This window comes from Vigna unguiculata, chromosome 3, assembly GCF_037176805.1.
Source record: "Vigna unguiculata cultivar grain cowpea cultivar isolate G323 ecotype 2 chromosome 3, ASM3717680v1, whole genome shotgun sequence".
NCBI classification, from domain to species: Eukaryota; Viridiplantae; Streptophyta; class Magnoliopsida; order Fabales; family Fabaceae; genus Vigna; species Vigna unguiculata.
Genome location: NC_140794.1, coordinates 48321166 through 48343233, shown reverse-complemented (window position 1 = coordinate 48343233; position 22068 = coordinate 48321166). Strand labels below are relative to the sequence as shown.

The 22068-nt window shown below is 27.5% G+C and overlaps 2 protein-coding genes across 2 annotated transcripts; both read left to right on the top strand.

The window, feature by feature from the left end:
• Nucleotides 1–3632: 3632 nt before the first annotated feature.
• Nucleotides 3633–7390, top strand: LOC114177034 (proline-rich receptor-like protein kinase PERK15). The gene is made up of 9 exons (XM_028062261.2): nucleotides 3633–3782; nucleotides 3864–4395; nucleotides 4502–5080; nucleotides 5169–5255; nucleotides 5362–5432; nucleotides 5556–5632; nucleotides 6084–6228; nucleotides 6501–6662; nucleotides 6833–7390. Exons 2-9 carry the CDS (start codon nucleotides 3960–3962, stop codon nucleotides 7052–7054), a joined length of 1779 nt encoding a protein of 592 aa, XP_027918062.1. The 5' UTR covers nucleotides 3633–3782; nucleotides 3864–3959; the 3' UTR covers nucleotides 7055–7390.
• Nucleotides 7391–11287: 3897 nt separating this feature from the next.
• Nucleotides 11288–14746, top strand: LOC114177482 (sulfite exporter TauE/SafE family protein 3-like). The gene is made up of 12 exons (XM_028062852.2): nucleotides 11288–11745; nucleotides 11826–11985; nucleotides 12121–12321; nucleotides 12648–12712; nucleotides 12800–12839; nucleotides 13257–13318; nucleotides 13414–13500; nucleotides 13598–13648; nucleotides 13797–14021; nucleotides 14094–14187; nucleotides 14294–14434; nucleotides 14540–14746. Exons 1-12 carry the CDS (start codon nucleotides 11521–11523, stop codon nucleotides 14620–14622), a joined length of 1434 nt encoding a protein of 477 aa, XP_027918653.1. The 5' UTR covers nucleotides 11288–11520; the 3' UTR covers nucleotides 14623–14746.
• Nucleotides 14747–22068: the final 7322 nt, after the last annotated feature.

Genomic DNA, 22068 nt, shown 5'->3' with positions numbered 1-22068 from the left:
TAGAAATTGACTCAATCCAATTGATTACTATAATAAACACACTGATGATAACAATGATAAGTTATAATAATTAATAATTACGGTAACAACAACGGGCATAACTACAATGATAACTTTGTCACTTGTTTCAACTGTAACTCAATGATCAATATTAATAATAATAATTATTTATTAGTGAAATATAGAATGTTCACATTTTTTAATTTTCATAAAATTTTGAGTTAAATTAATAAAAAATATATAATTAATTTTTAAGATAATTATAAATATAAAATTAGAAAAATAGAATATGTATACTAAAAATATAAAATATGTACACATTTTTTTTAAAATAATTGTTAAATACTAAAGATGTTTTTAAAATAAGATTCAAAATAAACTATTTATAAAATAATTATTTTTTAAAATAAATATTAAGAATAAAACTGAAATAATAAAATATGAAAAAAATAGATATCTATATATTGTTATAAATAAATAAAAAAAGAATACTAAATAAAACACGATTAGGAGAATTAGTTTCATGATAAATTTGTTTTCAAAATAAAATGTTTAATGGGATATTTTATAATATATATATATATATATATATATATATATATATATATATATATATATATATATATATATATATATATATATATATTACTTTGGTGTTCTAACCGACAAAAACAACATATTAAGGTAAAAGTATTATACTAAATCTGAATTTAAGTAATCAGTAACTTTTTCCGTAAGTAACCAGAGAAAACAAAGTTTAATTATTTGAATTTAAGTAATTAGTAACTTTGTCCGTGAGTAGTAAGAGAAAAAAAAAGTTTAATTATTTGGATAGTTCCAATTGATAACACACTTTTAAAAAAAATTTAAATGTATACTTATTTTTAAAAAAGATTTCAATTAAGTCTATTTAATATATATATATATATATATATATTAATGTCATTAACAACATATTATGTGTTAAATTTTTAATTTTTTTAATTTTTATAGTTTGTTTTTACAAAAACTTTTGTTGAAACATGTTAAGTTCATGCTGACACATGACATTGTTAGTGCTACGTGGCAGGACAATACAACGTGTTAGTATCATTACTAAATATTATTGTCTTGATTTCAATTTAATTCTTATATATATGCCTCATTAATTTAATTTAGTCTCCACTTATGTATCTTTGATTCAATTTTGTCTCAAACTTTTTTAATAATTGAAATATATTATTTTTTTAATACATTTTTTATAACATTATAATAATTAAGTATAAATATTTTTACAAAATTAAGTATTAAAATTTATATTAAAATTTAGTGGTAAAATAAATGATTAACAAAATATGGGTTAATAATATACAACAATGTAATATGTTAAAAAGTATTTTGAATAAAAAAATATTAATATAACATTTATACAAATAATAAATTTAGTCTAAAATTCGAGAGAAACAATATTATTTTATTTTGAAACAATAAAAAATTAGGTGACTCTATTACTCTATTATCACTAAATTTCAAAATAAATACCAATATTTAATTTTGTAAAAATATTTATATTTAATTAGTTTTAATATTGTAAAAAAAATAGATTAAAAAAATGGGATAAAATGGAATCAAAGAGACAAAAGTATGGACTAAATTGAAATCAAACAATAACATTTGGCAATAACATTAATAATTGACATCATCTTATCACGTGACATACTAGAGACCTGACACGTGACAACAAATTCTTTTGCAAAAAAAAATTAAAAAATATTAAATTAAATAAAAAGTTAGAGATTGACATGTGACACATGGTTAACGACATTAATAATTTTTTACTAAAAAAAACATAAATGAGATATTTTTTAAAAGTTGGGACGCAATTGAAACTTTTTTAAAAGTGAGGACTGAGTTGACACACCCCTTATCAAAGTAGGGACCATCTGAATAATTAAACAAAAAAAAAATACTTGTAGAAAAAAATGAAGAATATCTAGAAAATGAAAAAAAGTTTCCAAGACATACATTTAACCATATAACCCGTGACTCAAGACATTGTTCATGTCTTGCTCTCTGATGAGTTCTACAAATTAAGTGACAACTCTAATGACCTAATTGTAACATATAAACACTATTAAGAGGTAATTACATAAGTATATCTCAAATACACAAGTACAATATAGAGTTTATGATATCATGTACAATTCTCTAATCATAAAATATATCGAGTAGTTTTTCAAAAAGATAAACAAAGGAGTAAACTAATACATCACACCACAATCTATAACTATATTATACTATCACCATTTACCACATCCTACACTATCTTTTCAAAAGATATAAGCATGTGCATTTGAGTTTTATCTTTTCATCGTGAAAAAAAAAACTCCAAGATAAATCCATATCAAAATTAAACTGAACAGCAAACCAAACTTTAATTAACTCCTAGTTTGGATCGAAGGTTGAGCCATCGACCCACATCAAAGGTCGAATCGAGTTAGTTCAGGACCAAAGGTCGAGATGAGTCAGCTCAAACTAAAGGTTAAGATGAGCTGGTCGAATTAAAATTCGAGACAAATCAAGACAAATGAAAGGTTGAGCTAAGTAGATATGAGTTAAAGCGTCAAACATTTGACCTAGGCAGACCTAGGTCAACCTTCAATCTAGGCCAACTCATCTTGATCTTTGACCCTAATTAGCTTGACTCGAATCGACTCGACTAAATTATTCAATTTGACTAATGTCGATCATTGGCCTAAGCCAACTCATCTTGATCTTCAACCCTAACTAGTTTGGCTAAAACTTTGATTCAAATTAATTCGCCTCTACCTTTAGTCGTAGTTCGAGTCGACCTTCAACCCTACATATTAATACCACTTTGTCAAATAACATGCTAATTAAATCTTTTGTTACTAAGTCGAACCTCATTTTATTCATAGTCATTTGATACTTTAAAAATAAAGAAAAGATATTTTAAGGATACATGTCTTCATTTATTCTTTATTATCGGTGAAGATATGTGTCTTTATTATTATTTAACAGTTATTATAATAATAAATTAGTAAAACGATCAATTATTTTCAAATTTGGTATATAATTTGTTAGAAGCACAAGTCTTTTTAGCATATTATATTCTAACACGCATTTTATAAATTGGGTATTAAATAAACAAAATTAGGAACAAAATATAAAATCTGTGACTTTTATAAAATCTTAGTAAATAAGAGAATGTTCTTAAAATGGAGAGAAATTGAAGTGAGTTAATTATATAGCAGTTGAAATTGTTGTAACCTTAATTCTGAAGCATCTTTAACACAAAATGATAGAAATAACAAAGATGTACTTCCATAAATGTATGTTTAAGGTTCGCAGAACATATACATAAATGCTCTTACACTGTTGTGTAATGAACACATTTCTTTGAGGGCAAGCACAGAGAATGAAACCTATGCAATATAATGAATACCATAAAAAGCATCATGATGATACGTATGGTATCTAACATTCGATATACTAAAGTATAGGAGTAATTTTTTTTTTAGTGGTTAATTATTTGTGGTTAATATTTGTGAGGTAAGATGGATGATAAAAGGAAATTATGGGTGTTGATGATAAAATAAAGACCAGTCAGAAAATGGTAAATCTATAAATGAAATGAGGTAAATAAGAGGTGCTAAAGACCCTCCTTTGTAGGAGGGCATTGAGGATCCTAGGGAAGGAATTGTGATTGGTTCCTTTTGTATTACCACTTCTTCTCCAATGCAATAGTTTCTTCCATTTCGTTCTTCCGGTAATCCTTCCAGGTATTAACGTTTCTCTTCCCAAACCATTTTTCTCATTTCTTTCATTCAATACAACTTTGAAAACTCTTTTCTTCTTCACAGGGCTCAACCTTCGTGAGAAAAGTAGGGGAAAATCTGGTGTTCCGGCATTTCGTGGTTTTCAACGTATAAACCATATCGCCGGAACCCAGAGGAATAATGTCTTCCCCTAATAATAAGAAATCTGCTCCACATAACAACACACCCGATGACGCCACCCCCGACGACGCCACTCCCGATAACTCCACTCCCGATGACGCCACACCCGATGACGCCACACCCGACAACGCCACGCCCGACAATGCCACACCCGATAAATCATCAAAGGGATCACATAAAAGTTCCTCGTCCAGTCATTCACCACCGTCCAAAGATTCACATAAATCGCTGTCGCATGATAAGCTGCCAGAGTCAAAGAGCGAGGATAGCACCAATAAAGCAGTATTGGGAGCAGGGATCGGAGTTGGGTTTGTCCTTCTGGTGTTGCTCATCGTGTGTTTGATTTGTTGTTGCAGGAGGAAAAAGCGAAAGCAGCAGCAGCAGAAGAATAATAATAATAATAACTACTATTACGCCTCTCCTTCTAAAGGAAAACGTAAAATTTGAATTTTATATTTTGTAATGTATTCACAATTGTCTGAAATAAGATTGGGTTTAAGTTAGGGATTGATGAGTAATAAGGTCTGAAATGATTTGTGCAGCTAGCAATCATTACAACGCTCAACAATCTCTTCCTCATTGGCAACCAGGAGGGGGTCCTCCTCCTCCTCATATGGGTGAGCATGTTGTGAGGGTTCAACAACAACAGGGGATGGGGATGCAGATGGGGATGGGGATGCAGATGGGAATGGGAATGGGTCCTCCTAGTGGTGGCTGGGGAACATCACATCCTCAAATGAGTAGTGGAGATATGAGCTCTAATTATTCAGTGGGGATGGGTTCCACATCGCCAGGCCTTAATCTCACACTCAAGAGTGGTACCTTCACTTATGAGGAGCTAGCAGCTGCCACCAAAGGATTTGCCAATGACCAGATTATTGGACAAGGTGGCTTTGGTTATGTCCATAAGGGAGTTTTGCCTAATGGAAAGGAAGTTGCTGTTAAGAGTCTAAAAGCAGGTAGTGGACAAGGAGAACGCGAGTTCCAAGCTGAGATTGAAATCATTAGTCGAGTTCATCATCGTCATCTTGTGTCTCTTGTTGGATATTGCATTTGTGGAGGCCAGAGAATGCTGGTCTATGAATTTGTTCCCAACTCAACTTTGGAACATCACCTTCATGGTATCAACATCATTTTCCTTTTTTGTTTTAACTCTTCTTGTTATCATTATTTTTAGTAACAGAGCTTATGATTTGATGGCCACAACAGGTAAAGGTATGCCTACCATGGATTGGCCTACTAGAATGCGAATTGCCATTGGATCTGCCAAAGGGCTTGCCTACCTTCATGAAGATTGTAAGCATTACATTTCAATTTCTTCTACTTATCATAATCTTTTTTTTTTTTTTTTAACTTCATTGTCTTTCTTTCTCATATTTGCAACATTTACAAATGAACTCAGGTAGCCCTCGCATTATCCATCGTGACATTAAAGCTTCTAACGTCCTTCTTGATCAAAGCTTTGAAGCCAAGGTTTCTCATATCTACATTTTTTTGTATAAGTTCATACATTTACTATTTTTAACTGTTTTAGTCGTATATCACACATATTACTTACACAAGTAAAGTTTACACTCCAATGTGCATCTTGGTCAGGTGTCTGATTTTGGACTTGCAAAGTTGACCACTGATAATAATACTCATGTCTCAACTCGTGTCATGGGAACATTCGGGTAATTCTCCCTTCCAGCTCTAATATTTGTCGAACCTTAAAACAAGTACAAAAAAAGAATATTAATAGTTTTTCTTATATAAATACAAAGTCTGACCAATTAATACTTTTTCTACAAATAGACATAATTTGTAAAAGCAGCCCTTAAAAGTGATAACACAATTAAATATTTGGAAAATGTCTGACCAAATACAAGATATATTGTGTGGTTATCCTAACACTCAATTTGAACATTATATACTTACAAGCTTTTGCATAAGAGCATGAACAATGTTGTTTAAATAACTACAGAAGTTATTGATTTCACAAAAATATCAAATCATTCAACATGCAGATATAAAATAGAGAAGAAAATAAATTCTTTTCCAATGTATGGTCTGTGTAAAAAGTGGCATAAAATCATATTCATTAATTAGTCCAACTGAATAGTCTAACTTTGTATATTCAAATAGGTACTTGGCCCCAGAATACGCATCAAGTGGAAAATTGACAGAGAAGTCTGATGTTTTCTCATTTGGGGTCATGCTTTTGGAACTCATAACAGGGAAACGACCTGTAGATCCAACACATGTCATGGAAGACAGTTTAGTGGATTGGGTTAGTACTATATATTACATTTCTATCATTTTATCTTTTGGAGGAAATTTCAAATATAGAGGGAATTAATCTCCCAAAAGTATATATGTGACATGAATTCGGTCCGCGACACAATTTTTAACTCAAAACTTCACAGACACTAAACTTATGGTTCTTTTTTCTTTGTTATTTCTAACCAATGTAAAATTTAGAGTTACACGTAGATTATTTCCAACAACACGATTACTTTTTCAATCCAAAAGTAAATAAAAAACTGTATATGTACCGAGCAGGCTCGACCACTCCTGAACAAAGGATTGGAGGATGGCAACTTTGGAATGTTGGTGGATCCATTTTTGGAAGGCAACTACAATGTCCAGGAAATGACAAGAATGGCAGCTTGTGCAGCTGCAAGCATTCGTCATTCTGCTAAGAAGCGTTCAAAAATGAGTCAGGTATATATATATATACATCGAGATCTGTTAATTATTGTTTTGTGTGACTAAGCAGGTAGAAATGTTAATTATTGTTGTATACCATTGTAATTAACATTGCATTATGGAAAGTTAGATGAAGTGAATTTATGTTTATTGATTTAACATATGTATGACTTAACTATGGACAGATTGTGAGGGCACTGGAAGGAGATGTATCATTGGATGACTTAAAAGATGGAATGAAACTTACACCAGGGAATAATAGCAGTGCCTACGCTTCTTCTGGGAGCTCAGAATACGATACCATGCAATACAATGCTGATATGTTAAAGTTCAGACAGGCAATAATGTCGAGCCAAGAATTTAATGACAGTGGTGAGCTTTCCAGTAAGGAGATGGGTTATCGTTAGAAACCTTAAACCCAACTTTGGTATGCTGAATCAAAATGAAGCAATTCTCAGCTAAATTTGGGTCACACACTTGACATAATTAAGTCGCTTATTAACTTTTTGCTAATCTCAGTCACAATACCAAAAAAAGTTCTCAACCATAGGAAAATAAAAATTATATCAACAATTTTATCACTGGGGTTGTTATTTTTTTATCTATTTCGTTGGTGTATATGTGAAGTGGGATCTCATACTATATAGGAAATGGGGGAATGAATGATTTGGTTGTGGCCCTTCTAGTATGTTTGAGATGCACGTTACAACGCGCTATTATAATGTAACATTCTTTTAATTGTTGATTTATCTTCTGATTTGGCATTATATGCAACTTTTTAGAGATTGGTAAAAGTGTAGAGTCCTTTTAGGTATAACTAGCAAGATTTGTCTAACCCACATTATGGTTGGTGGTTATACATGTAATTAGTTGGTGCTTTAAAAATGATGAGAGTTAGTCTATAATACTTATTATGTTATTCATAATTTTCCGTTGCAGCTACAAATTTTGTTACTTATGAAATTAACTGCTACACTTTAGGATAAAATAAACCATGTATATTTCAGACTTTTTTAAGAAAAATATAGTTTATTTTTCAACCCATTTTAAGACCCGATTTACTTTGATTTAAACTATTAGGCTCATATAGTCAAAATCTACATTTATAGGAAACATTATAAATGCACTTCCAAACTATATAATTAAATGTGCAAATAATTGGTTAATAATTACATAATAGACATAATTATATAAAGAGAGGCAAATGCAAAAAATAAAAATAAAATCATATGTTTGGTTGTTTTTTCATTATATATATGATATATTTTACATACACAAAGGATACAAATCCTAAGTTGAATTGCAAATATTTGTTAAAGAGTGGATTTGAGAAGATGAATTTGACTGGATTGAATTTGAGATGGTGAATTTAAGTGGATTTAAAGAAAAAGAAAGGTAAAAGTTAGATTGTTTAGATTAAGGAAAATATAATAAGATCTAAAAGAAAATGATAGGAAAATTTATGAAAATTAGTAAAAGATTTAATGAAAGTGATGAATTAAAAAAATAATTTAATTGATATAAATTTAATCCTTGTATATAAAAATAATTTAAGTTAAATTGTAAATAGTACAAATTATATAATGAAATGTGAATAATAATTAGATTATGAATTTGTTATGTAAATAATTTAAATTATATTATAATTTAAATAAAATTAAATAATAATTTTATATTATGAATTTATTTTAAATCGAATTATGATAGATTAAAATTAATATAAATTAAATAAAAATAACTTTGTTAAAAAAAATTATACATTGAAAATAATTTAAATGAAATTGTCGCCCTTGAAAATTGAAAACAACCTTGAAATTAAGTTTGGTCAATATCAAACATATTGGATTGATAATTGTACTCAATAATATGTTAATATTTACTTTAGAAACTACATAATTTTCTGTAACTATCGAAGTCAATCGCCTCAATTCATATAAGCAATGGTCTCAGTACAGAAAATATTAATAATGAATTTTGAAAAAATAAATTACAATCTAAATTGTAACATTTCCAAATCTTATATCAATTATATTTATTTCTACCATAATTATCAAAAAAAATTATAAATTACAAATTTATAATATTTTAACTAAAACTGTTTAATTCTATTCATTCATACATAATTAATATAAATTTTCGTATTCAATAAAAAACTTAACATAAATAAAATATTAACTAATTTAATTTAAATATAAATGTAATTTTTAACTAATTAAAAAATTGACTAATCTACTATTCAACTAAAGCACTAACTAATTACAATTTAACAAATTAAAACGTCTTATAATAAATATCATTTTTCTATAATGGCATAAAAACAATTAAAATAACAATCTAATTAATTAGAACTTTTTATAATAAATATTATTTAGGTTAATAGCATAACAAAATTTAAAAATTTTCCTATAATGCTGTAACAAAACTGGCCTAACAAAAATTTAGGTTAGAACTTTTTCTATATTTGCATAACAAAATTTTAAAAATATTATTTACCATAAAAAATATTGTAATTCACAAACTTAATCTTAAATCAATTCTAAACTTAATATACAATCCGACCTAAACCCAATATAAAAAAATATCATCACATTTATTAAACAAAACTGGCCTAACAAAAATTTATATTAGAACTTTTTCTATAACTGTATAACAAATTTAAAAAATATTATTTACAATAAAAAACATATTTGTAATGTATTTTTTAATTCACAAACTTGATATACAATCTGACCTAAATCCAATATAAAAAATATCATCATGTTTACTAAATAAAAGGCATGTATATATTTAAAAAAAAAAACAGTTTTCCACTCTAAAAGAAATTAATCATATTCATTCATTACGTATTCTTTCTACACAAAAACATATATCAACGAAGCATGCATTTTCATACCACACATAACGTCATATACATATACAATCAAATTTATGTATTGAAGATCCAAAAAAAAAAAGAAAGAAAAAAAACTCAGGTACAGTGAAAAAGGGAGAAAAGTGAAAAATTGAAAAAAGAAAAATGAGAGAATGAGAGAATGATAATTGTAAAGATAGCAATTTGGTTTTTCTCTCAAATCTCTTCAAATTAGCTTAAACAAACACAACTCTTACCTGCATTCCCACTAGTACAGTAAATTGGTAAACATAAACACATATTAAGAGTTAATCTGAACAACCTAAACGTTAATAATCTGAAACAAACATGCATAACATCAAAGAAAAAAAAAACAAATCTTCCGGTCAAATACTTATCTTATCAAACTATCATGTGGAAAAAGACATTTATTATTGCAGAAGACCTTTCATCTCTACATTGGAATATTCAGATGCTCCACGTCACTTTGTTTATGTTTTGCAAGAGGTAAGAATAATTGAATAATTCAGGTAAGTGTTCTTTAAATTAGTAAAATTCACATACATACAACTTTTTTTTTTTTTTACATGAGAGGTAGAAATAAGCCTTTTTTTTCTTCAATCACAACTTTTCTCTTCTTTTTTTCATCCAAATTTTACTTCTTTTGAGTCATCGATTTTGTACACAGGTGAAAAGATAATTTTTGGCATAAAAAATGTAGATCAATGTGGTATGTCGCATGCTAATCAAGCAAACATATGTGTATTTTTTTTTTAATTAGTCGAGTTGCGTGGGTCAGTTCCCAGTTTACTAATTTTTTGATTGAGTATTTTGAATTCATCGCACCACTAAAATTGTTATTAAATTGTGAAATCAATAGCTTAATTACTGATATCAATGATTAATATTAATAAAATATAAGTATGATTTTAGTTAATATGCATTTTCAATTCAATTCACTGTATAAAAATTTAAATGCGAGTCACTTCCTTTACAACCAATTCAACGAAGAAAATATTTTTTTGGGGTGAGTGGGGACTCATAATGTATATAATAATTGCGAAAGAAAGTTCCTTATGAGCTTGACTATGATTATTTCATCTTGCAACTTGTTTTTAGGATTATGGAAACCTGTGGAAACAAAAAGCCATTTAAGGATCCTCCCCTACCCACCAATTACAGGAAAGAGAAAGCAATGTTATTTGTTTTCTCTTTCTGTTGTTGCTTTGCTATGCAAATCAATAAACGATAAACGAAAGCTGAGAGAAAATGAAATTACCATGAAGCTTCTTCATAGTTTTGCTGTGTTTATTTCATGGGTTTGAGAGCTACGTTGCTTTCATGAAGCTTCCTATGTTGTGATTTTGATTGTTATTATCTCGTGCTTATTCTCCGATGTCTATTTCGTCACATTCATTTTTCTTCAACGTGCTTCATTCAGATGAAAAGAAAACGGAGCGGCCATAACCGCTGCACTGTGTATCACCATGTTTGGTTTATTGTTTGACCGGAGAAGATTCATGTTAATTCCAAACTAACACGAATTGACTATTTTTTTGTCTTCAAACTTTTTACGTGCAACGGTATTTATAATATGCAATCAAATCAACCTATAAATTATTACATGCAATAATTTTTTATTCCATAATAATGTTTATATAACAGAAAAGTTCGAAAAAAGGAAAGTGTGAGAAAGGCAAAATATTACTAGTGCCTTTCATAAGACATGGGGTGCATACAAAATAGCACTGTGAAGAGAATCTTTTAGAATCGATGCTATTACAGAACAGAGGAAGGAGCTAGGCAAGGATAAATAGTGACATTGAGTGGCCTAAAAGAGGGAGAGAGAACGATGCTACTCATCAATGTACTCCTTAGTCCTTAGCTTTCGTAGTTTCCTCAATCAACCATACTTGTAGAACCACCATAAAAAAAAATAACCACAGAAAAAAGAAAAACACGTTCAGAGAGAGAAAGAGAGAGAGAAGTGTTGCATTGGTCTTTCTACATACCCATCTACACATGGCCATTGAAATGAAAAAGAAGACTTCAAGAGCAGCAGCAACAGCAATATGGGTGGTGTCGTGGAGCATTATCATGGCTTACAATGTGAGTTCAGCAGAAAGAGTTTTGAAAGACCAAAACCACGAGAGTTTTGCTGCAAAAGAAAGACATGGAGCTTTGACTAGTATAATTGATTTCTTTTGGAACGATGGAGGAGATTCTTCCAATGACCGTGTTTGGCCTGTGAGTTTGTCAAACACATTTTCACACTTTTTGGACTATTTTCGTAGTTACTTATTCATTTCATGTTGGTCTGAATGCAGGAGATGAAGTTTGGTTGGAGAATTGTGGTAGGGTCAATCGTTGGATTCTTTGGAGCTGCGTTGGGAAGCGTAGGTGGGGTTGGAGGTGGAGGAATTTTCATCCCAATGCTCACTTTGATCATTGGTTTTGACGCTAAGTCTTCCACTGCCATTTCTAAGTGTTAGTATATTGCTCTATTCTGTTTACTCTTCCACAAGTAAAACATGGGCATGCTTGAAGGGGTCTTAAACACCCTCTTATTGATGAGTGTGTCTATTGTTTGGGTGTTTAACTGTTATTATTTGGCAATTGCAGGTATGATTATGGGAGCAGCGGTATCAACTGTATATTACAACCTGAGGTTTAGACACCCAACACTAGATTTGCCAGCTATAGATTATGATCTGGCTTTGCTCTTCCAACCTATGCTAATGCTAGGAATAAGCATTGGTGTTGCATTTAATGTCATGTTTGCTGATTGGATGGTCACAGTTTTGTTAATCATCTTATTTATTGGTAACTTACTTGCCACAACCTTTTAAACTAATTAAATTGTCCTGGGGCAGTCTCAAAAATCTATGTGGATGCGTTCTTTCTTGTGAAAGTGCTCTGGTGTGTCTGTGTTTTTATATGGATTCCTTCATTTCAGATCCTATTTTCATGGATCTTAAAAATTGTTGATTTATCTTTTATAGCCACCAACATGTTACTGGTTTTTTTTATTTTTAAGATTTATTAACCAGCTTATGCTACATAGTACACATGACATGATTTACTTGCTGTTCTGTTCTGAATATCTTACAATAATTGGTCTGATTTCTAATGAAACTAATCGGTTGTAGCTACATCCACAAAAGCTTTGTTCAAAGGTATAGATACATGGAAAAAGGAAACAACTATGAAAAAGGTAAACTTGCCTTTATGCACTGTAAAACTTCTGAAGCTCTATTGTTTTCTACTTTATATTAAGATGATTATGCTACCGAAATTTCAGGAAGCAGCTAAGATGTTGGAATCAGATTTTTCTCCTGGTTGTAAGTCCCTGCAAACCTTCCAGTAAAATATAAAGAAACTCTCAGCAACTACGTAAAAGATACTGCAAAATCTGACCTACAAGAAGAAAAAAAAGCACAATGCTGAAAAAATAGAGAAAATAAAATTCATCAGATAAGAATGTATGAACATATTCATTTTCTCCTAATAGGACCTACTTTAGGCATGAAATCATGGTTACAAATTTGTTATAGGGGAGATCTTTTCTTTTTGGTTTCAACTTGCACGATATAAATGGATAGAGAATGCACAATTACAGAGAACAGGGACTCCCATTTTTTCTCTCTACTATTTTGCAATCACAAGTAGAACTTGATTTGAGTTTCTTTACAACTAAGTTTTGTGATTCGTACAACTCAAGGAAATATAAGGAAAATGCATCAACCCCTTTAATGCAGATGATTCTGAAGAAGATTATAAGCCACTACCAGCTGGTTTGACTGATCCACGAGATGAGAAGGTAATTCCAATGGCCATTCAAAGCATTCCTTAGAGGAACCTCACTGAAGTTTCATTTTAGCCTTATAATAAGTTGTGTTAAATTCTGGTGTGCAGATCCCTTTACTAAAGAACATCTACTGGAAAGAATTATTAGTCCTTGTCTACGTCTGGGTGGCTTTTCTCATCGTTCAGATCATTAAGGTAGTTTTGGCTTTTCTAATTCAGTCACAGGCATGCACTTGTGGGTTTTGAATTTTATGTTTATTGAATATGCACACTCTTCTTTGTTTCAATGCAGACATACACCAAAACATGCTCCATACTGTACTGGATTCTTAATTCACTGCAGGTAAACATTCTACGTACACAAATATTCCAGCAAATAACTTCGCACACCAGCTTGAATAACTTAACAAACACAGAAGAGAAAGACAAATTTGTACTGTATAATCTGTATAATCTTGAATAACTTTGGCTTGCTTATTTGTCACTTTAAGGTGCCTATTGCAGTCTCTGTTACGCTTTATGAAGCCATATGCTTGTGCAATGGGAGTAGAGTGATTGCATCGATGGAAAAGGAAATAACAGATTGGAAGAAGCTTCACAAGATCTGCCTTTACTGTTCCTGCGGAATAATAGCTGGTATAGTTAGTGGACTTCTTGGTCTTGGTGGTGGCTTCATTCTGGGGCCACTCTTTCTCGAGTTGGGAATTCCTCCTCAGGTACGACAGCTTTTACTACTCTTTAGATTTCCCAGAAAAATCAGACATGAAAATGTAGCCTTTCTGTCGCAGGTTGCTAGTGCTACATCGACTTTTGCTATGGTTTTCTCTTCCTCCATGTCAGTGGTACAATACTATCTTCTAGAACGCTTCCCAGTTCCCTATGGTAAGAACCCAAAAACTAAAACTAAATGTGTAGCAGATTTCAGGAAAGATAACAGAAACTCCAAGTAAATCTAATGTCTTTCTTCTTATGGGATGGGTTGATGCAGCTTCTTACTTTATTTTGATTGCAACCATAGCTGCATTAACTGGGCAGCATGTGGTGAGAAAGATAATAGCTATCTTCGGACGAGCATCCATCATCATCTTTGTTCTAGCTTTCACCATTTTTTTAAGTGCAATCAGTTTAGGTACTCTCCATGATTTTCATTGAAAGTTTTAGCCTTCTGTTCCCTTTTGTTGATTGGTTTATGATTCAAACAAACACACTTATTTTCTCTTTCTGGGTATCACAGGTGGAGTGGGAATTGGGAACATGGTTGAGAAGATGGAAAATAACGAGCATATGGGGTTTAGAAATATCTGCCATCAATCTTAGCTGTGTTTTGCTTCTATATATGAGTGATGTGGCCACCTTTCTATGCCTATGAGACATTCTACACTTCCTCCTAAATTTTTTTATTAGTGGTTGAAATTTAATGAAAATCAAGAGATTATATGAATTTTATTCTTCAACTTATTTATGTTATTTTTTCATTTTTAATAAATTTTAACTAATAACGAAAAATGTATTAGAAGAAAGTGTGTAGCACTGTTGTCTCTTTCCAGTCTAGTAAATAAATGATTTTCCCTCAAAGTTGTATTCAATCTAAAAGTATTAATACTTCTCATATTAGATGCACCAAATCTTTTATTATTTTTTACCAAACGTTTTTGAAACATTGGGGAGGTAGTGAGACTACACAAAATATTTGGGAAAAAATCATTAGCTAAATAATTATCATTATCCTTAGTGATTAAATGACATGTATAAAATCGAATACTCCATTAAAAGAATTATGCTGCTGGATAATCTACTCTATCTGAACATGAAGTGTGGAAGATTCAATGATTTCATGGATAATCTACTCTATATTTATGATTTTTTAAAAATTAATTTCATTATAGATAAAATTAAATTAAATGTTGAATTTTAAAAAAAATTATTATCACCCTTTTACTTACTCATTTATTATTAATTTATAATTTTGTAATTAAATGGCTAATATCATATTCAATAGAAAATTAATTTAAAATTTTAATTTTAGTATTTTATTGTTAATACTCTTAATTTTTTAAATTTAAAATATCTATCAATCATCTTTGAATTATATTAATCTTAAAAAAAATAAAAAATACATTTTATCTCAAAAAAAAAAATCTTTTATCAAACAAGATTGAGAAATAAATGGAAGATAAATGGAAGATAAATTTATTTATATTGAAAAAGAAATACGTAACTGAAAATTTTAGTTTTGAATTAATTATTGATGGATTCATTAATTTAACAGTAAAAAGAAAAAATTATTAAATATATATAATTTTTTATAGTTATATATTAAATTACATATTATTTTTGTTATATTAATGGTAATAATAAAATTTATAAATTTTAAATATATTATTTTAATTCTTCAAAGATAATGTTCAAGATTAGTAAAGAAACGATTTAAACTTATTATGCAAGACAAATTATTTAAATTCAACGTATCTTGATAACAATGTATTGATGTTTTAAAGAATAAGTTTATATTAAATATGATTATAGACGTATTTGTATGTAATAAAATGCGCATGACATATTTTGGTTAATCCTCCAATATATATGAACATAAAAATCTTTTTATTTTTTTTATTTGTTTTCAAAGCAACATCGTTTACAAGCTTATACACAAGAACCCTATTCATAATTTTTTTAGAAATTAATTTTAAATTCCTTGAAAGAAAACAGTATAAAAAAATAAAAAAAAGGCAAACAGAATTATTCAGACTTTTCAACTAGTAATGGGTTACTTTTGGTCCATACACGAATGGGCCTATTTTTACTATTGGGTATTTTTACCCTAATCAATGTCAAAGGCTAATTTAACCATTTTGAAAAAACTTTGGGTGCAAAAGAAAAACATGGGATGCAAGAAGGAACCCGTTCATTGGATTATAAATGTATTCATTGATCGGTCTCTTAGGGGAAGCAATATCCTAACCATTGGATTGGACGACAATAGATTTTTGTTTCAAAGTTTTCTTTTATATTTCTCTATTTATGTATCATTATATTCGTTTGCCTTGTATGAAAAGAAAAAAACTAAGTGAAGAAAAAATGTAAAAGTAAGAAATAAAAAAATAAAGGATAAGATTAGGTGAGATTTTGATATAAAAGGAACACCATCATTAGTTATTACATAAAAATATACACCATAAAAAAATATTTCATTAATAACCAAGTTTAGGAACTAAAAATTATTAATTATTGTATTGATCAATTTAGAGTATCATCATATAATAACACAAAATTTTAATTTATCATTATTGTTTATGTTATAGTGACATTTAATTTGAAAATTATCGGTTAAAATGGTTACAAATAATACGATGGTTCACATTGATACCATCTTCAGAAGTGTGAGCTTAAATTAAAAAAATTAATTCAAATGTAAATAAAGTAGCGATTTAAACATTATTTGTTTTTGAAATAAAGAAATAATGACAATTACAATAAAAAAATGTTGTATGTAGACTTGTTTTTTGTTAGGTTTGAACCTTTTCACTGTTCTTCCATCCTTCGCTTTCTGATCATGTGCTTCAACTGAGTTTTGTTGTTCTTCAACTGTCATAGTGTCAAGATTTTTTTATTTTTCCTATGACAACCACAATATAATCAAACCTTGGAGTTAAGGTTCTTAAGATTTTCTCTACAATCTTACCATCTTTCATGCTTTCATGCTTTCTTACTTGTTTTAAAATTTAAAGTTTAATTACATTTTATTTTATTTTATTTTCAATATATTATAAAAATAAAAATTATATATATATATATATATTTTATTTCATTAAAAAATATTTATTAAAAACATTATAAATTATAAAATATTTATTAAAAACATTAAAAATTATAAAATATATAAGATTTAAAATAAAAGTTACTTTTAAAAAAAATAAGTAAAACAAAAAAAATTAAACTAAAGAAAAAATAATTAAAGTGAAAAAAATTTAAATTTAAATAAAATAAAAATTCTAAACTGAATAAATATTTTTTTAATTTAAAATTTAATTATACTTTTAATTTATTTTATTTCTTAATTTTTTTAAAACATATATAATTATTTGATATATATATATATATATATATATATATATATATATATATATATATCACTTTAAGTAAAATAAAAATAAAAATGAAAAATTTATTCTGATTATATTTGCTTTTATTTAAAGTTTATTTTCTTTTGAATTTTAATTATTATTTTTTGTCTATTATTATCTATTTTATTCATTTGATATTAAATAATTAATATATATATATATATATAAATACTTCATTTTTTTATTTTAAATATTAATATATATATATATATATATATATTAATATGATATTTTATATTTAAATATACAAAAAAAATAAAACATTAAAATATAAATCAAATAAAAAGACCAGCACTACTAGAAAATTAAACATAATTAATATAAGAAAAACATAATTAGAAAATAAATGAATAAAAAGAAGAAAAAAAAACGGATTTCGATTTCTGTCGAAGACGATTTCCAATATATATTATATGATTTTGATTATGCATTTTTTATATTTTTAAATTTAAATTTACTTTAAAATTATTTGTTAAAAAATTAATAAAAGTAAAAATTAAATATAATTAAAAAAACAAACTTCAAATTAAAATAAATTATAATATATATATATATATATATAAATACGTATATATTTTTTTCTTTTTTTTAATTTAAATTTTTATTATTTTATGTTAAATTATTTTTTAATTTTATTTATAAGTATTTTAATAATTATCTTATTTATGTAATTAATGTATATATTATTTTCTATTATATTTGAATTTTTTTAATTCTATTTAAAATTTAAAATTAAAACTTTTAATTTTAATTATTTGTCTTCATTTTTTTATATATTTTATATATTTTTAAATTTAAATATATATATATATATATATATATATTTTTTTTTTTTCGAAAGTCGATTTCCAATATATATTTTTTCTTACATTCCGAAGTTCAAATTCTTCGTCAAATGTCGATGTTCGGAAGTATCTTTACTGGAAGTCTACGTCTAAAAACAAATTCATAAAATGATCAAAGGAAAATTTTGAGTTTTAGAAAAATTCTTGCAGATGGAGAAGAAATCTTGGAGCTATAGGAAAAGAAATCTTGGACGTGTAGGAAGAAATTCTCCTACATAAATTATCTCCCTTTCTCATTCTCAAAGTTTCCCGCATACCACACACCACCGTTAGAGCTACGTCTCTTCCCTCTCCTCCTTTGTGCAAGGAAAGAGTAATAGACCGGACCAACCCACAAAAACAAATCGGTCCCTTCGCAACCAGTCATCCATAATATCAAATAAATCACTTTTACCTTTGGTAAATTTACCAACAGCTATAGTCATAGCGATCCTCCTATTCAACTACTTCAACCATTTTCCAACACCTCATAAAACATTTTCAGAGATGGGACGAACCTTTATCATTTATCTCTATTCATTTCTCTATATATATATATATATATATATATATATATATATAGAATATATAAATATATTTTCCCTTGTTTTCTAATCGGTTTCGAATGGCTTTTATTTTTTTATGAGTAAGAAAAATGAATAAATTAAATAAAATATACTACTTGGGTATTCTAACTCTTCTACAAAAAGAGTCATAAGTATCTTCACATAAGGTTTATATATTTTTAAAAGTATCTATTCTAACAAATATTGAGAAAAAAATTAATATGTTAGTCTAATATTACAACAATCTATAATTGCACAAATATTATAGAATGACAAACATATTTAGTAATAGATTAATTTTTTAAACCTTATCATTTTAGATTAATGTAGAAGTTATAGAGTTTATGGAATCACATAGAATTATACTCCCAATATGATATTATATTAACATAATGACATTTTTTAATAATTTTGTATCCTTACTTAACTTGCTGCAACATTGTTCTATGTGTCTGTATATGGTCTTTGTCACTCGATTCCATTTGTCTAATGAGAAGAATTGTATTATCATGTTTTCTAGATTGCAAGAGCACCCGGTTCTTCTTTGTAAGTCACAGTTTGCTCACAGATTACTTATCAACTTCTTCCTCTCTATGCAAGACACGCTCCTGCACTACAGACACACTGCGAAAGAAATGAAGGAGAGAGAAAGAATATTAAGGAAGCGATTCGCAGAGAAAAATGTGTAAAAAGTATACAGTAAGAAAATGGTAGTATTTACAGATGTTGATTCTGTTTCTAACAAAATTAACATAATCATAAACTATTCTAACAAAATTAACATAATCATAAACTATTTATTTTATGAAATAGTCAACAATATATCGAGGGAAGAACGCATATATTGCTGTGTCTCAACTCTAATTTTTTCTATCCTTTTCCATATATATTATTTTGTATTGTTATTTTTTATTATAAGAATTATTTGATTTAATAATCTCTTTTTAATAATAATAAAAATAACATAATCCTAAACTAATTTTTTGAATTAAATAGTCAACAATATATTTAAAGAAGAACGCATAATATAATATCGTCTTATGTCTCAACCTCAATTTTTTTATCATTTTCCATATATATTATTTTGTATTGTTATTTTCTATTATAAGAATTATTTGACTTAATAATTTCTTTTTAATAATATTTCTATCTTGTTTTGTTTTATCATTATATATATATATATATATATATATATATATATATATATATATATATATATATATATATATATATATATATATATATATATATATTCCGGAAATGAGCATAAGTATCACGGAAACAAATAATTTAGGGACTTATAAAAACTTGTAGATTCCTAAAACCGGAAACATTTCTATTTGGACACCGTATTCTCCCGCATAAAAGAAGGAATAATTTCATTTCATATTAATTAATTTTCTAAAAATAAACTCTTATTAAGAAATTTACAAATTTGAAAACCTCATAATATTCTATTAAGAAAAAAAAAATTGAAGCTTGAAGAAAATGCTGAACCATTCTATACTTCTAACTTTTACTTTTCCATGAGCGTGTATTATTTTCTTTGATCACAGCATAAATTTTAATACTTTTTTTTCTAAGTTTAACCCAACTTTTCGGTATATTTAATAAAATTACCCTAGACATGTGTTTTTGTTGAGTTATAGGTGTGAATTTGCAACATAGAAAAAAATATTTTTAAAATTTTTAAATAATACAATAAAAACGCATTTTAAGTCGTATATTTTAGACAAATGTATAAAGAAAATTTATTTATCTTGCGCATTTCTTTTTTTTATAAACATAGCAGTTCAGATCTTTGGGTTTTCAGTGAGACCCTGAGATATTCCCAGGTGTTTAAATTTGACTTTTCCACATATACAAAGAAGGCATTATTCAATAATCAAACCAGGTTTTTCCCACAATTTTGTGTTCTGTTTAATAATAAAAAAAATCTTTTAACCGGTCGATGCTGGTTTTCATACAAAAAAACTAAATATAAAATAAGTTACCTCTTTAATAAGTAAACGAATTTGTTATTATAAAAATTACATTAATGGTTATACAGTAATTGTTAGTACTAATTAAAATAAATTAATTGTTAGAGGAAAAATAGGAAAGTAAGTAAAAAATTCCATCGTTGGGAATCGAACCCGAGTCTCCTAAGTGAAAGCCAGATATTCTAACTGCTAGACGACAATAGATTTTTGATATTAAATTCTATTAATATATATGTAAACAAAGATAAAGAAAAAGGTGAAGAAAGTAATGCATTCAGGTGGTTTGAATGAAGTTAGATTAAATTTTAATTCTTTTGTTAATAATGAAGATGATTATATGATAACAACTAATTCAAAACAATAATTGATCACATAAAAGTGTAAAATGTTTATAAAGGTCCACCTCCAACCTACATCTTTTGCTCTCTATTTTGTAGGTTCTATAAATAATTTGATATTTAAATGACATAAATAATATGTAGATAGACAATGTAAGACGTAACTTTTAGAATATTAAGCACTATATGACAGAAATCAGGAACGGTTAACATAAAATAAAATTTAATATTATAAATACATCTTTATAATTTTATCTCTAATATATTATAATATTTGTCATCAAACAAGCGCTCTACCTGTAAATTGACTTTGCTCAGAGGATATAACTCTACTTGTATAATTTGTCTTGTATTAAACTGCCTTTTTTTTCTCTTATAATACAGTTAAAAGATCTTATATGGAATTGAAAAATGATTATATTATAATATTTAAACATGTGAAACTTTTATCATTAGAGTGTTATATTAGGTCTCAGTTATCATACTTCTTATAAATACCTAATTCTATATTTAATATATTTATGCTATAATATAAAATATATGTTTAACATTATTAAATAAAAAAATTAGACAAATTATATCATATTAGTAAAAATTAAATGTTATTTTTCAAACTTTGAATTTATTAAGTTAAATTAAGTACAGATTCAATCCCTATCGAATAAGACATTAAGGTATCGTTTGCTTTCAACGACGGATTATTAGGTGTGGATGTGGGAAGAAAGTTCAGAAAGCAATGCACTATTTTACTAAAAATGAGGCCAATATTTTCTTGTAAACTTCGCTTAACTGCGAAGATTTACGATGATAAGTATATTATATATATATATATATATATATATATATATATATATATATATATATATATATATATATATATATATATAATTTTTATAAAAAATAATATAATGCAATATAATAAAAAATAA

Excerpts from the sequence above, each read along its gene's own strand:
- LOC114177034 (XM_028062261.2), top strand. The coding sequence starts at position 3,960 with ATGTCTTCCCCTAATAATAAGAAATCTGCTCCACATAACAACACACCC. Across the intron at positions 4,396-4,501 it reads CTCTCCTTCTAAAGGAAAAC|CTAGCAATCATTACAACGCT; the intron begins GTAAAATTTGAA and ends TGATTTGTGCAG. Across the intron at positions 5,256-5,361 it reads TGCCTACCTTCATGAAGATT|GTAGCCCTCGCATTATCCAT; the intron begins GTAAGCATTACA and ends AAATGAACTCAG.
- LOC114177482 (XM_028062852.2), top strand. The coding sequence starts at position 11,521 with ATGGCCATTGAAATGAAAAAGAAGACTTCAAGAGCAGCAGCAACAGCA. Across the intron at positions 11,986-12,120 it reads TTCCACTGCCATTTCTAAGT|GTATGATTATGGGAGCAGCG; the intron begins GTTAGTATATTG and ends TGGCAATTGCAG. Across the intron at positions 13,319-13,413 it reads CTGATCCACGAGATGAGAAG|ATCCCTTTACTAAAGAACAT; the intron begins GTAATTCCAATG and ends TCTGGTGTGCAG.